The sequence below is a fragment of the Micropterus dolomieu genome, linkage group LG13 (genome assembly GCF_021292245.1).
Source record: "Micropterus dolomieu isolate WLL.071019.BEF.003 ecotype Adirondacks linkage group LG13, ASM2129224v1, whole genome shotgun sequence".
In the NCBI taxonomy this organism is placed as follows: domain Eukaryota; kingdom Metazoa; phylum Chordata; class Actinopteri; order Centrarchiformes; family Centrarchidae; genus Micropterus; species Micropterus dolomieu.
The window spans coordinates 1,989,091-2,005,239 of record NC_060162.1 but is presented as its reverse complement, the minus strand read 5'-3'; the positions used below and the strand labels follow the sequence as shown (position 1 = coordinate 2,005,239).

The window sequence follows — 16,149 nt, the reverse complement described above, 5'->3', positions numbered from 1 at the left end:
CCCCCTGCTGTTAGGACCAAACAGACCAACAGAAACAGATCTTAAATGTTGTTTTATTACATTTTTCAGGGCTTTACATCCATAACGCAGATACAGCATGATGTAAATCACCCTCGTCTCTAACATTCTTTAAATGCACAAGAAAACAAAAACAAGAGCAAAGATGAACACGACATGATCAACAGTACTGAGGCCTAACACGGGTTCAGAGCAGGGTCACGCATTTACTAGTAACACATTTTGGTTGTTTCTTTGCGGCTATTTATCGTCACTACAGGAAGCTGGTTGGATCCTCGAGGCCTCTCAGTGCTCTGCCAGTTCACAGAGATCCGACCTGAGAGCTGCGATAGTTTTAGTCAGGGGGAGCTTTATAATACAGTGACATTACATCTGATACAAGTCCAATTATGAAGTGTGAAAGAGCACAATCTGTACGCTTGTTCAGCCCGTAAAAACTGGGTTTAAATCAGAGATATCAGGCAGATTATTATCAGTATGCAACACTTTGCACCTTCCCTGTGTGTGTGTGTGTGTGTTGTCAAGCTCACAGCAGTAAACCTGTGTGTGTCTACAGAACGGTCTCGGCACAGTCACCGAAGTGAGCGTGCAGTTTTTGGTGAAACTCTGCTCCAGGTGGAGGCAGGTGATCGGTTGGATGAGGGCAGCGTTGTTGCTCGGAGAAGAGGCCGGGCTCCTCGCGGTCTGACTCCACCTGGATGCTGACCTGGGGCACGGGCTGGCGTGTCGGCAGGTGTGGCGACGGGGCGATCCCGGGGGCGAGGTTCGTCTGGGATAGGGCGGGTGAGGGCGGGCAGGTGATCTTCAGGTGCAGAGTGATGCTGAGGAACAGTGGTGGTTACACTCTTGCCATCTCACACATTTACAGTCAGTTGCCAGTTTATTAGGTACACCTGCCTAATGCAGATTTGTGTAGGAGCTGCTTTAGAGAGATCATTTTAGAGGCTGCTGTTTGTATAGCTGCTGAACTAGGTGTTTCTATTATTTTGTCCGCCCTGTTTATATCAGTGAGGGTTGGATAAATAACAGGAGCAGCTCTCTGTGTAACATCACATACAGTTTAATACCTTCATAAAGGATTTACTGCAAAACCTTTGCATTAAACTGCTTTAGTTTTATGTAGGTGTACCTAATAAACTGGACACTATGTGTACATGTACACATACACAAGCTCAAAAACTGCACAAAGTAGGAGTACTGACACTTTAACATTCATTCATTAAAAAATGTAAAGTGTGCTTTTATGTCTTGCATCTTTGAAGGTGCAGTGTGTTACATGAGGAATGAACCACTTTAATTTGTGTTGGAGAAACAAGAAGAGTTTGGTTGTTTTACAGCCGTGACTTTGACTGTTAAATGACTGTAGAGGGCGCTGTTCACCGCGAACAGCAGGAGGCTGGCAGGTGAAGTGAAAGAGATGAGAAACAACAGGAATCACAAGGGCTTATGGGAAACAAGAGAAACTTTTCACCATTCAGATCGCTGCATGCATGCTTTCTGTTTATCTTCATCGGCACTTAAGCTGCAGCAACTTATCAATTAGTCGATTTAATCTTCTCTTTTAGTATTATTGCATAATAGTAAACAATATCTCTCTGGCATTTTACTGACAAAAACAATTATTCTGAGAAATATAATGACGATATACAGTAGAATAATAAGTTGGAGTCAAGACATTAACCCTCAGACTAAAAGATAATGAAAATAATTGGTAGCTGCAGCCCTTAATATCCAACATACAGTGGAATCCTCTTAACCTTCTGGCTGCAACAGCATATTTTTGTTCTTTTTCAGTTGCAATTTATTTGACCATTTTGGCTGTTTTAATGCAAATGGTATATAATTTGGCAAAATTGTGAATTTTTGGAATTTAAACAAGAATTTGATCCCATGTTGCAGACTATATATAACACACACTGTTTTATTGATCGCGTCTGTCTGGGTCTTTATTTCTCATGCAGATTACCATCTAATTGACATTTCTATATTTATTACATGAATATTTTGTATTTACTGATTTTGAACGGTTTGAACCCTGAACCTTCCTGCTGTGAGGCGCCATCGTACCGCCTAATGTTATTGATATACAAGCTAAAACTGTTTTGTGCTGTAAATAATAAAAAATAAAAATGGAAGCTATAAATGCAGAAGTGATAGCCGAGTTTAAAAACAAATGTGTTCGGAAAATATTCAGTTTTTCCTCCGCCACATGTTGTCATGAATGAAAAGAGAGATTAACTGTTGTTCTTTACGTTCACCCATGACAACCGTCTGCTGCCAGGCGTGAGCGGGTAAACGGGATCAGACTTCACGGCGCAGAGAGGCGACAGCAGCCGTGCAGGAAACAAAAAGGGTGAAATGCAAGATAATGCAACATGGTGGCGGTGGCGGTGGCGGTGGTGGTGGCGGTGGCGGTGGTGGCGGCGGTGGCGGCGTGCTCTCCGGTTTACAGAATCAATACGTGTTTTCACACTTCATTCAGAAAGAGAACTTTTCTAAAGAAACAACCAAAATCCTGTCATGATGAATCCCCTGGTCACCATCTGTAACGATGTGTCTTTAAAAACCAGAGGTGGTAACATTGGAGTAATTCTGTGTATTATTATTATAATTACACCCATGTATTTTACACAGTCCCACGTCTGTCTTACTGCAGCACACTGCGTGGATCTCTAGACTCCAGTGTGTGCAGTAACAACAACAAAAACAGCATTAAAGTCCAACTGTTTCTGAAAGGATGGCACTGTTTGAGAGCCTGTTACTACTTTTTTTGCAGTAAAATCGACAGTTGACCGTAAAATCAGTGCGCTTGGATCAATTATTGGGATTATGATAAAAATATATATGTATAAAATAAGAGTACTGTTATCCTGTAAGTACGATAAACAACTGTTACCTCTATGTGTCTCTGCAGCTGAAATTTAAGGAAACTAAACTGATCAGATTTTCTTTATCAAAGCTACAAAAACTCACAAAACAATATTTACAGGCATCAGAATAAAGCTGTGAATCAACTATCCTGTGACACCACTTTTATCTCCAAATGTTGGTGGCACATTTTAGATTTTAACCTCTCACAACTTCTCCTGTGAATAATAAACACTCAGACACTCACACCTGAAGTCTTTGCAATGCATCCAGGTGAACTGTGGGGATTCTGACACGAACATCTGATTCATAGTTTTTCACGACACGTTTTGCAGTAAAGAAATGTGATAATAATAATAATCTGTCTAGATATGCCAGGATCTACATTAAAGTACACGAACAGTTAAAGGACAGAGCTACAGCAGAGGTTTTGTGAGGCGTGAGGTGAAAGGAACAGGTGCATGCAGCTTTTAACGCGCTCACACAGCTCACGGAGCACATTTAGGTACTTTAAAACCCTTAGATTGACATAATTTGCGCCAAACATTTTACTCCTCTGTCATGTCTGATCTTACAGACGGATACACATAGTTTTAGATTCAGGGGGACTTAATCTCTGTATCTGAAATAAACGCTCATTAATCTGCTTACAAATCACAGACAAAAGAGGCTCCTCATAACTGCAGAACGCCCCTGAGAATTAACACTTTTTAAGTTTTCTTCAGTGTCACAGTAATCCAGTGACGGCTGTCTGTACATCCATGAACACACTGCTAACAGGAGCCGCTAACGGCGACTTCAGCTGCTTGTAATGGGGGCAATTTGACGAAATTTAAACAAATATGGGCTGGAGCCTATTATAATTCATGTTTACGTTTATGTTTCCTAAAGCATTCCGGTTCTGAAACGTAGACTGGTGATGGACTTTCTGAGTTATTTCTACTGTACAGGCCTTTAACATAAAAAACAAAGTAAGAAATCCAAATCAAACATCTAAAATCACACAGGGTGTGTGATCGGTTGTCTGAAAGTGACCGTGCCGTCGTCCCAGCCAGCGTTCGTGCCGGGTGAGTGCATCAGATCACTGAAGGGCACGTGAAGTTTCAGCACACAGTACCTGCGGTCTAATTCGTTTTCTTCGGACGTGACCGTCGAGTACGGGTTCATCTCCTGTAGGGAAACACACGCAAAGAGAAACACATGCACAGAACAACACAAGCATACACAGCCGTGTAAACACGTTGTACGGTGCAGCACAGACACAAACACAGACACACAAAGATGATAAAGATGAACAAAACCAATCGAGAAAGAGACCAGTGTCACCATAACAAGCATCTTTAGAGGTTGCTCTGGACCACCTTTATATTAGAACTGTCTGTAATATAGTGCACACAGCGGCTATGTCTATCAAAAATGCGATTGTTTACAATTTAGGAAATGATCTGAGGAGCCTGGTTGACGTCACACCGGCTGTGTCGACGTAAACATGTTCCTTGTGTCGTATGAAACAACGCTCTCACTCTCAAGTGGCCACAGATGGACGCGTGCTCGTGGTCCATTGGCATCAGTTTGGAAAGCACTGGGGAGCGACAACGCACTACGCTGAAGGTAGGTGTGGTATATTTAACAGAAAAGTCAGAGTAAGGTGGTGGTTGGGGTGGACGGAGGGCCAGAAAACGGACTCTCAACCAGGAGAGCGGCGTTCGTTTGCCGTGTGAATCCAGAAAAATGTCGTCTGTGTATTGTTCCCGGTAGGCTTTAGCTTCTGTCATTATTTCTTTTCACGTCCATTTGAGTCGAGACGACAGCCTGAATACAACCTTCAAATGCAGAATGCAACTGCAAAACTGTCTGCTTCTTTTTGAGATCGCTTTTTCCAACAATTTGACAATATTTTCCCGGGGAGTGCAGCAACAGACAGCGGCAGCGCCGTGATAAATTGTCTAACAGCTCCGAGTTTGTCGGACTTAGCAACAGTAACTAAGGGGGGGCGTGGCTTAGAGAAGGGTCAATTAACATACCGTAAAACTTCAATTAAAAGCCGAGTCCCAAATAGCCGCCTACCCCGTTTACTGGCCTGGTGTGGGAACACATTTTGACAAATAAACGGTGATCCTGGTCTGGTTTTTATAGATAGGTCGCCGCTTTAGCTGCTTCTATGTTGCTAAGATCTTTAATACAAATATTAATGTTTAAACGTCTGATCAATGTGTCAGTATGAACATGCTGCACATCGTTAGATCGGTGAGATTCTCCACAATTCAATCGTTCAGTTAATTTAAGGGAAACAACGAGCCCCAAAGTCTAATTCTTATAGATTTACCGGTGTAACCTGCATGGTACAAGAGATTAAAAGAAATAAAAATGCAGACTCCCGTTACCTTTGAAGCGCTCGTTAAGCCCGTTATGTGTCCGTTCCTTGATTATTTATCTTCCTTTAGTCTGTTAGGGTCCACTGATCAAAACAGCTTTAAATAAAAATTAATCCAAGTTGTGAATCCTGTCATGTGAAGTCCGTCGCTCTCTGTCTGCTAACTTCTCTCATCCTGCACCCTGTTGTTTTCATTACATTGCTGCCTTCAAAATAAAAACACATAAACCGTCTGTCGGAGCCAGATCAAATGAATGACGTGTATTTGATATTATTTGATCATTAATATTCTGTTTGATAAATAAATAAACGGTTTCATAGAAGCCTATTTCAGTTTTGTGCAACAGGAATTAAAGGCCTGTCCCAAATATAGGCAGGGTCAAGTCAGTGATTTTAGCAAATAAAAGCCCTGGGCTATTACTCAAAGTTTTACGGTAGTTATTTTAACAGAGAAAACTAACCAAGTTGCAACGTTTCACAATGTTAACAACGTGCTGTTGTTGTGACATTTCGCAACTTTAACAAGTACATTTATTTTGAAACTGTAACCAGATGTTGCATATTTATTGTTGCAGGTGACCACAGAGCCATACACGTGCAAAAACGATACGAAGCGTCCATAAGTGACGACTTGGGAGTGAGGATGTGTTTTAATAAAGGAAACCTCTGGAGTTTGTGACGCTGTGGAGCAGCTTTGCCCTCTGAAATTTGCTGACCTCTGTCCTTGAAATGTTTTAAACCCCCATGAGAAGACTTAAAGGTGCACTTCTGTTTTGCTAACAAACATCTGATGCCCGGGATTCTCTCTAGACAAACACAAGTACGCAGTGGAATATCATGATTAACTTAAAATTCATGTAAATTAGACAGAACTCACAGTCACATTATCACATTATTCATGGTCAAGAGCAACTTAATCTGTCACATTTAGTAAATGGCATTAAAGATTTAAAAAACTGGCACAACGACAGGTGGAGGAAAGGGCTGGTGTACTCACAATCTGAGGTTTGGTTTTGGGTGGGAGGGTTAACACAGGCGGGGACCGGCTCTATGACCTCCATGTGGATCTTCACTGGAGGGACAGAGCTGTTGGTCTGAGTGACAGAAAGAGGACGTAGTCTGCATGCAGGACAAACTGGGATTTTAAAGGATAAGACTACATTTATTCTATATATTTGTGTCACAGCCAGAAACTATTAAACTATCAGTGAGCCTGGGTCACATGTTCCTTCATCACCGTGAACACACCGTAGTTTATTCTGACTCCGTCCTGCTGCCCCAAATCCTCGCTACAGCACCACGTGTGGATTCATCCGCCGCTGAAAATAGTCCCCAACAAATGCACTGTTTTTTTCTGTTTGTCTGATAGAAACTACAGCGAGCAGCTGTTTGAGGAAATTACCGAGACTTATTATAATATTAAACTATATATTTGTGAGGAGAGCTCGGAGCTGAAAGCCACAGACAGGAAGTCAGACAGCACTGAGAGACGGAGTAAAGGCCGGGCCACGCCAGCATTTAAAACAGCGTAAGCGTGACAGACCTGCAAAGTTCACCTGTATTTAAAAATAAGTTGTCTTTTTCCTTTAATGTAAAAAAGCAACTTGTGGCCGCCACTTGTTTATCTGTTCTGGACTACGGGGATCTTTTAAATGTCCATACTTTAGCACCACGATTCCTTGAGGTTCATAACCAATTGCAAAGCTCTGACTCACCACTGTGAGTTCGACTCTCAGGTAGGAGGTCCTGCTCTGGCCACACATAGACTCTGTCATTGGTACACCTTCATATTTAAGGGAGATCTTGGTCTGCTGCCACACATGCGTTCTTATCACGCAGAAAAGTGCCGGACAATGCTCTTGGCGTTCTCAGGACTTGTTTATGCTTTCTTTGCCAAAAACCCGTACTTAAACTGGAAAAAGGTCAAGATTTTATCATAAATATTTTGAATGTGAATCTCAGATTTGTGAAGAAATCCACTGTTTGACATCAAGTTTTGACCATAAAGTTTAAACCACAATTAACCATCTGGTTTCTTCAACTTTCACTCAGGAGCAAAAATCAGCCTTTAAACTTGAAAGAAAAAACTATTTGATACTTATCGTGATAATTATCGATATCGAAAGATATTAAACTTTTTATCGTGATAACATTTTTGGCCGTATCGTCCAGCCCTACATGGAATACGTTGCAGAAGGACTTGAAACTCAATGAATTAATCTCGTTAAATGCTTTTAAATCCAAAATAAAAGAATTAGAGTCCTCAATACGTAAATGTTTTTAAATTGTGAATCTGACTCTTTTGAAATGTGAGTCATTTTTATTTTATTTATGCTGCTGCCTGTCTTGTCCAGGCTGCACCTTGCAAAAGAGATCTCTATCTTAACGGGACTTAAATTAATATTTAAAAATATTATTTTACGCTAAATATATGGCGTGAACCACAAAACATGCTGTTCAAAAGCTGGATCTTTTGGTAATTAGCGTTGTTGCGAATGTAACGGGAATTTTTTCTTACTTCTGGAACAGAACGTGGCGCCTCCACTTCGGCTCTCTTTGGCTAGCATTTAGCTCGCCGGTTACCGTAAGTTACCAACTGGCCCTGTTAGTTCTCGCTACAACACAAACATCCGCTTATCCTGCGTACAGGGTCGCGGGGGGGCTGGAGCCAATCCCAGCTTACAACACAAACATATTGATTACTATTTCGCGAGAACACAAGGATTCGTTTCACTCTAAGGTGCCACCAGACCATAAATCACGGCCGGATTTGTTGACAGAAATATAGAATAGCGCTAGCCTTATCCTTCAAAATCAGTGGACAATCACAGTCCTCACGCTACTGCCAAGGAGCAGCTTCAGTTCTTTTCTTTTGGCTGAAGACATGACGGGCACAAAGATGCTAAAACACTGAACAACTCGTCTCTAAAGTGGTGGAACACAGTGGGAGGGCTGAAAGGAGGACGGACAGACAAAAAGACTGTAGTAAGTGTTGTACAGTGCCTTTTCAGCAACACTGTGGGACAGAGAGGAGAAACATACAGTACAGTATTAGTCAGAGAAAACAAACCCGCGACACACCCACAACAGATGGAGTGACATTTAAAGCACCAAGAAAAGAGACTCGCCAGCTTTGGAGATTACAGCAGCTGTGTGTTTGGCAGGCAGAGTGTGCAGAGTAATCTCGTGTTTGATTTCATGTTTGTGGACAATTTCCCTCACCTCCTCGTCGCTCTCCGGCTCTGCCGCCTTCTTCTCCTTCTTCTTCTTCTTCTCATCCTCCTTCTTCTTCTTGTCTTTGTCTGGCAGGATGTCGTCCAGCCAGGCCAAGTCGTGTTGCGAGAATATCAGATCCAGCAGCTTCCGGACGAGCATCAGACCCAGAATCTACACACAGAGGAATCGAACCGGTGGATAAAAGAAGCCACTGCCTCACTCTGCCTCTGAACGTTGGACTCAAGGTGCCGGAAATGTCGACTTAATATCGCGACACAGTTTACCGCACATAAAGTTCAGGAAAATACAGGTTTCCATCCAAATGTAGCACAAACGTTAACCGAATTTCAGAAAGTCGGCTAACGAAAATGCGACTTTGGCTCCATCCCCTGCCGCTGTGAGAACATGACTGATGGCGATAAACAGCAGGTGGATCGCTGCCGTTAAACCATCGCAGAAGAAGAGGACATAACGAGGTGACGTCATTAAAAAAGCTGCGGTCAAAGCTCAAAATGAAGGAAAACGATCAGACGTTTCTTTTAGCTTTATGTGTTAAAGTGAGGAAGGCTACCGTAACCCTTGAGCTGATGCATCGAGACGCTTCGAGATATAGAATCGAACCGTTGACCTGAAAATCATAATCGAAACAAATCGTGAGACCAGTGAAGATGCACAGCTCTAGCATTAATGCACATAGTCTGTTGCTTTCACACTTATTTTGCTTTTTATTGATAGTAGCAAACTGATACTGACGTCAGATATTGGCCCGATACGGACTCATAATAGCTGGATCAGGTATCGTGACAAGGGGCCCGATCTATTATATGTAATTACAAGCGTTTTGCAGTTGTGGTGGCTAATGTCACTAAGGTGAGAGCAGGATCCAGAGCATTTAGTTATCAAGCGCCTCTACAATAGAACCAGGTCCCAATTTGGGTTTGGGAATCTGACAACATCACTTTTAAGGCTAGACTTAAGACATTCCTGTTTGATAAAGCTTTTAGTTAGGGCTGGAATTGGGCAAACTTTAAATTATTAAATCGTTTTTTTATTATTTTATTTTGCTGATTTTATTCTGATTGTATTTTATCTTGTGTTTTATCACATGGATTTTTTTTAAATTCCAAAGCATTTTGTAAAGTGTAATGGGACCATGTCTTTTGGTGATTTTGCACTTTAAATAAAACTTGATTCACTGATTGCTTTTACGAGACGCGTCAGCAGTGCGTCAGTAGACCCGAACATCTTGCTAGGAGAGCCAACATCGCATTTTGTTTTACTAATTTAGGAAGTAATGTCAAGCCTGATGTTACATAAAAAAGAATAATCCCCGGCCTCTTCCTCACAGTGAGCAGCTCGTTGATTTTACGATACTTGTCACCAGCTGCAACCCAAAGCCCAGCTATTGGTATTGGGACTGAAAAAGTCGGATTGGTACGTCCCTCATTGATACACAAACTCTTCTACCCTTAGCCAAACTTAAAAATGTATTTATGATATTTAGATTTTTAATTTTAATGTGCAAATAGAAAATTAAATAAAACACAAAAAAGTCAATGTATTAGCTAAATACTTAGCTCAGTAGCTAAGCGTGCCTCTTTTATGTTTAGACAAAGAATAGGAACACATCCCTTTGTTCTGACCTGGGAGCATTAACTATTCACTAGCCTAATAAAAAGCCTTAATGAGCCTTTTTTATTCTGGTACATATGTGGAGCATATGTTTGTTAACACGTGACACCAGATAAAAACGATGTGTAGCAGAATCGACTGTAACTGACGTCCACTTTGTTGACACTTCTTTTGTCAAGTTACAGATATCATAGCTGTCAGGAATGTCTCAGACTCTGAATTACAGCTCGGAGGCTGATGTCAATGTTTTTTCCTACTTGGCTGCTCATAATTATGGTTCCATGGACATGAAAGGAATGTGGCATTAGCTGTAAAGTTGATTGTTGTTCACTTATATTAGGACTTAAAATGTTTCGGCTTAAAGTGTTTTGGTCCTTACGTTAGTTTGATAACACATTCACAGTCAGCCATTCGTGACTGTATTTCCTGTCCTTTTTCTTCTATTTAGTCAAAAAACATCCCAGCAGAAACCAATAGATAACGTCTGCTGGTGGTCACATGGCAAAAGAAACCAGGATTGTTAGACCAGGACACAAACAATGTCCAACCACCAAACCCCCTCAGTATCTATATCAAACTAAGATCAACCCTAAATGTAATAAAACAAACATGTTACTATCTGATATCTTGATAAATACCTCAATCAAAAGACCAATGAGTGACCGAGATACAGGATAGTACACTTACCATTACTGGGAAGATGATGGCCAGGAAGGTGGACTTCAGGATCCAGAGGACGGCCAAACAGACGATCTGGACGATGGTGAAAAGATGGACGCGTCTCAGAGGAACGTGACGCAGGAAGGAGAAGTCCGGCTGGTGTTTGGCTGGCATCAGATACAGCTTCATACGCTCCCAGAACTGAAACACAAAGACGCAGAACGTGTCCTCAGGTGTTCTCAGTCAGAAGTTTAATTATTCAGAGCACTTGTTTAGAGCTGAAACCCTCAATACATTTATTAGTTGAGTTGATCGACAGACAGCTGTTTTCATAATAATCATTAGTTAAGTACTTTTTCAGGTAAATTTGCCAATAATCTCTTCGTTACAGCCGTTTAAATCGCAATAAGATGTTTAAAAACTGGACATACTGTATGTATTGACCTCAAAAATCCAGCATCAGTAAGCCTCAATGTTAAATATACTGTAAAACTTCAATTAGAAGCGTAGTCCCAATTAGGCACCTGACCCTTTTACTGGCCTGGTGTGGCTGCATGTTTTGACGACCCGCTCTCACTCCCCGCCTCGTCACACATGGGCGCATGGTCAAGACCCATTGGCATCAGTTTGTAACACATTGGGGATCCCTAGCGTCATAGCTCAACGCAGTGGGGGAAGCCCTGTAGCGTCAGTTTTTGACAGTAAAGGTAGGTAGTAAGGAGGTGGTTGGGGTGGATGGAGGGCCAGAACCCGGACTTTAAACCAGGAGTCCAGGGTTCTTGTCCCGTGTGAAACAAAGAGTCAGCATTAAATATTTTTATTTAAGTTAGTCTACGTGAGTTACGTAAAGTAAGTTACGCAAGTGACGTTAACTTACGTATTAACTGACGTGCGTAGTTATTTTAACCCAAACCATGATCTTTTCCAAACCTTAACCAAATAGTTTTGCTAAACCTAACCAAACTGCAGTGTTTCACAACTTTAATAATGTGATGTTACAAAATGACGATGTTTTGAAACGCTAGTGTTTTATTTTGAAAGTGTAACCGGACTTTGCATATTTATTGTTTCTAACTTTACCGGACATTGCATATTTGTTGTTGCTAAGCATTGCTAACTTGACACCGGAGCATTAAACGTCGAAAAACGACGTTTAAGGTGTACCCAGGGCGTTAACCAAAGGGCCTTGACCAAGCGTCAATATGTGACGAGTCGGGAGTGAGAACACGTTGGTTTTGACAAATAAACGCAGGTCTCAATTAGAAGCCTGGTCTGGTTTTAATAGAAGTTCTTTATATATAAAACCTCTTAAAGTACCAGCTCTCTCTCTTCTCTCTGTCTGTCTCTCAGAGCTACAGCAGATGAAATTAATTGATAGTAGTCATGCTGGTTGGAATAAACAATTTGATAGTAGCTTATTTCTTTGTTGAGCAAGAGTTTTGTGGGAAAGGAATTAAAGGCCTGTCCCAAATGTAGTTAGTGATAGTATATAATTCAGTGACTGAAGCAAATAAAAGCCTGGGCTCTAATAAGACAACACAGATATATCATCTTTGATCTACCTGGATGCCACTCAGTGATGCCACACCCATGTAGAGGAACACTCCATACAGGACTGGCATGGGGATGTACTGAATTAAACAGAGCAGCAGTTAAAATACAACATTATAGGTGAAAAGCAAATCAAATGATGAAAAAAAAAGAAACATCACATTATCTTCCTTGTTCGTTGCTGGCGTCTGCTAACATACCTGGAGAACGGGAGCGAGGAAAATTGAGAGTCCAGTCATAACAAACACCAGAATGCCCGTCAGCCTCTGCTCCCTACAAACACAGAATTATATGGTGTTAAATTTATATGTGGTGGAAAGTATTTACCCACACACACAGTCTCAGGATAGCACAGGTGTCATTTACACTGGGGACATGTCGCCTCCACTTTTTGAAATGGCTGATTTTGTCCCCACCACTTTTTTAAAAGTATAATTTGTTAAAAAAAAACGCTCTGAAATATAGCTTATAGTTAAATAACAAATGAAAATGCATTTAGAAAGGCTTGTAAATTAAGAAAACAATGAAATGCAATTAACATATAGAAGAAACAATTGTGCATTGTCCAAAAAAAGTAACTTATGCCAAAACAAACAAGTTACTGATTATAAAATAAACGTGCATGCACCAATCAGCAAATTTAACAACTTCTGGACACAGTTTCTTTTTGGCCACGTTTTTCGTTCTCTACTTGTGAACATGACAAAAGAGGAGGGAAGACTAAATCATGCCTACATATGTGTTGCCTCAGCAGGGATGATGTTAAATGAGAAAAGTTGATTTACAGAACAAACACATCTGAAAGCTACACAAAATGCCTGAAAGCTGCACTGCATTTGATTCTATTATATTTATATATTTTGAAACGTCACGTGCACCTGAATTTTGTGTTTCCTCCATAAATTGGTGCAGAAACTTTCACCAGAATGCAGGAAATTAAGTGTGTACAGATCAAAATGTCCTGGGGGAGCTCCCCCTAGACCCTCCGCTCATATATGCTGGCATTGAGGATATCTTTAAAACACTGTTTAAGGATCTTTGTCTCGTTCTCGTGAACCTAGAATCACGTATCGTGAGATTTCCAGAGCTAAGTTTCTCTTCACACCCCTAACCTGAGCCCCTATGTCCCCACCACTTTTCAACACAAAGTGACGCCCTTGCAGGATAGTCTCACCTGACTCCGAGGAACTGTGGCTGCTCTCCAGGAGCGCTGGACTCGCTCTCCATCTTCAGAGAGTCGATGTGAGCGATGGAGATGACAGTAGCTGCTACGTACCAGGGCAGACCCAGGAAGGAGCACACAGCCATCAGCACACCCACCCAGAACAGGTCCAAGTGGTAACCGCAACCTTTCTGCAGTTGGGTAGAAGGTCAAAAATCATTCAAGTCTAACCACGATTGTAGCGGTGAACAATTTCTGAAAATTGGACTAATATTTAATTTATCTAATTTTTGTACTAATATTTAAATTGTGATTATTTTTTGAAAAATTAAAACTCCAGTTCTGTATTTGGTAGTTGACATCAACAAAACTATAACGTAGCTTTATCACAAATTTATCTTGTTTCTACATTAAGTAAGAATTAGAGTATTGCAGTTGATTTGTGGAGAACCGCAGATCTCAAAGTGGGATCCGGTGGACCCCCAGGGGTCCTTGAGGGGGTTCCAGGGGGTCGCCGGCAAAAAGGGGAACAATTTATTTTTGCTATTGACATAAGGTATGACTAGTTTAGACATGGATTTCATACACTTTCTTTTCTAAAATATACAAAATTCTATCAGATGGGTGACAGTGGGACATAATCTTCAAATCAAATGGGGGACTGCTGTGTAATTTGTGACAGTTTAGAGGTCCTCAATGTAAACAAGTTTGAGGTGTAGAGGACCTCCTAGGGTGCTTTCATACCTACACCTGCATTTGAATCAAACACTGGAACATTCGTTTGGACAGGTCGAAAGCAAAATGCAGCAAGGTCCAGACCAAATTTAGGTTTCTTTATATTATATCTTTTTCTTCTGCGAGAAAAGTTAAATGTTAAGTAACTCTAAAAATGTTTGCACTTTTAAACAATTACATTAGTAATCCACTTAATATTACACACATAATATAAAAATTTAATTTACATTTAAAAGTGATGTTATATTTACTGATAACAGTTAGCAGGCCAGTTAAGATAATAAAGACAACTGACACATTTAAAATGGGTAAAATAAGCTTGTTTGGGTTTATGTATTTTGAAGCTTTGTATTTCTTCTGAGAATGTCCTGTATTTTCAGACCTTAAGTTTGTTTTCCTTGCGGTTGACTATGACAGCGCTGATCTGCTGGTCCATGAAGATGAGTATGGTGACCAGGAGTGCAGGAACAGAGCTGGCCAGGTACCACCACCAGGGGTTCTTACCAAATGGCATCACCAACCAGCCACGATCAGGACGAGTTGGCTGATCACACATACACACACATAATGAAAAATATATATATAGTAAATATATGCCAAAGATAAAAAGGAGAGAAGGTGACTGTACACATCCATCTTAAAGAATCAAATGCTTTACATCTGCACTAATAAAACAAATTAACAATCTCAATTATATAACTAGTTTAACAACTTTATATACAGCTAGCTAGTTTTAGCTACTTTATATACAGTTAACTAGTTTTAACTAATTAATATGCAGTTAACTAGTTTTAACTACTTTATATTACTATGGACACGTAAATGCAATAGACTGGGGGAGCTATTTCACTCATTGTATTTGAATAAAGTCCAATATAGAGCAGACTAAGTCTTTGAAAATGAAATGTCAAATGCTCTTCTCATTTTCATTGTTAGGAAATGGCATTTTAATTTTAATTTTGAAATTAAAAGACCATGAGGACATGGACATGTAAATGCAAAAGACTGGGGGAGGTGTTTTGCTAACTGCATTTGAATAATGTCCACTTGAGAGCAGGTTAAGCCTTTGAAAATTGAATGTCAAATGCTGTATTTTCATTTTAATATGGTCCTAGAATGCTCACACAAGTATGTGATAATGAAAATAAAAATTGGATGATTGCATTTTCATTTTTACCTAAATAACATGTACATATGTGGAAAATGATAATGTTATTGTGGGATTACATTTTCATTTTTAAGTTTGCGTGATAATTTGAAATTAGTCCTCTATACGCTTCCATAAGTTAGTTAGCTAGTTTAACTTTAAATATAGTTAGCTAGTTTTAACTACTTTATATACAGTTAGCTAGTTTAACTACTTTATATACAGTTAACTAGTTTTAACTACTTTATATACAGTTAACTGGTTTAACTTTAAATATAGTTAGCTATCCAACGAAGGTTAAAATGAAGGGCAACTGGACTTGGTTGAAGCTACTGGAAGACGTTTCGTTCCTTATCCAAAGGACTTCTTCAGTTCTGACTGACTGGCAGGGAAACTCAGCTATTTAACCTCAGTGGGGTCGTTATCCCGGGTCATCGATACCGCTGGTTCGTTAGTGTTCCTTGTTGCTGTGACGACAGTCGTTACGGTCGTTAAGACTACCTGTGGCCAAGACTGAACGACCATCGTTGGTATCTTCACCTGAGGCCAATAGGTTACGTTTGTTGAGTTTCCTGGGAAGTGATGAAAGGACCGCATTGTAAGTGGGGGATAAGTGGTGGCGTAGACCCCCTCCCCTGTTCAATGACGGCTTCTCCACCCTGGTGTAGATGCTTCCTTGACACCTCTTTCAAACCATCCATCTTCTCTGTCTAAAATGTGCACCTGGTGGTCCTCAAACGAGTGTCCTCTGTCCTTCAGATGTAAGTAGACTGCAGAGTCTTGACC

The 16,149-nt window shown here is 40.6% G+C and overlaps 1 protein-coding gene across 1 annotated transcript in view; it reads right to left on the bottom strand.

The window, feature by feature from the left end:
* Positions 1–35: 35 nt before the first annotated feature.
* The window catches only part of slc4a5b (solute carrier family 4 member 5b), a 35,764-nt gene continuing 19,650 nt past the window's right edge, over positions 36–16,149 (bottom strand). The window contains exons 10-17 of the mRNA XM_046067596.1: positions 14,599–14,760; positions 13,494–13,672; positions 12,520–12,592; positions 12,331–12,399; positions 10,796–10,969; positions 8,483–8,647; positions 4,004–4,056; positions 36–839 (exon numbers count right to left, since the gene is read on the bottom strand). Coding sequence (XP_045923552.1) covers positions 569–839; positions 4,004–4,056; positions 8,483–8,647; positions 10,796–10,969; positions 12,331–12,399; positions 12,520–12,592; positions 13,494–13,672; positions 14,599–14,760 — 1,146 coding nt within the window. The 3' untranslated portion in view covers positions 36–568. The remainder of the gene's footprint in view (positions 840–4,003; positions 4,057–8,482; positions 8,648–10,795; positions 10,970–12,330; positions 12,400–12,519; positions 12,593–13,493; positions 13,673–14,598; positions 14,761–16,149) is intronic.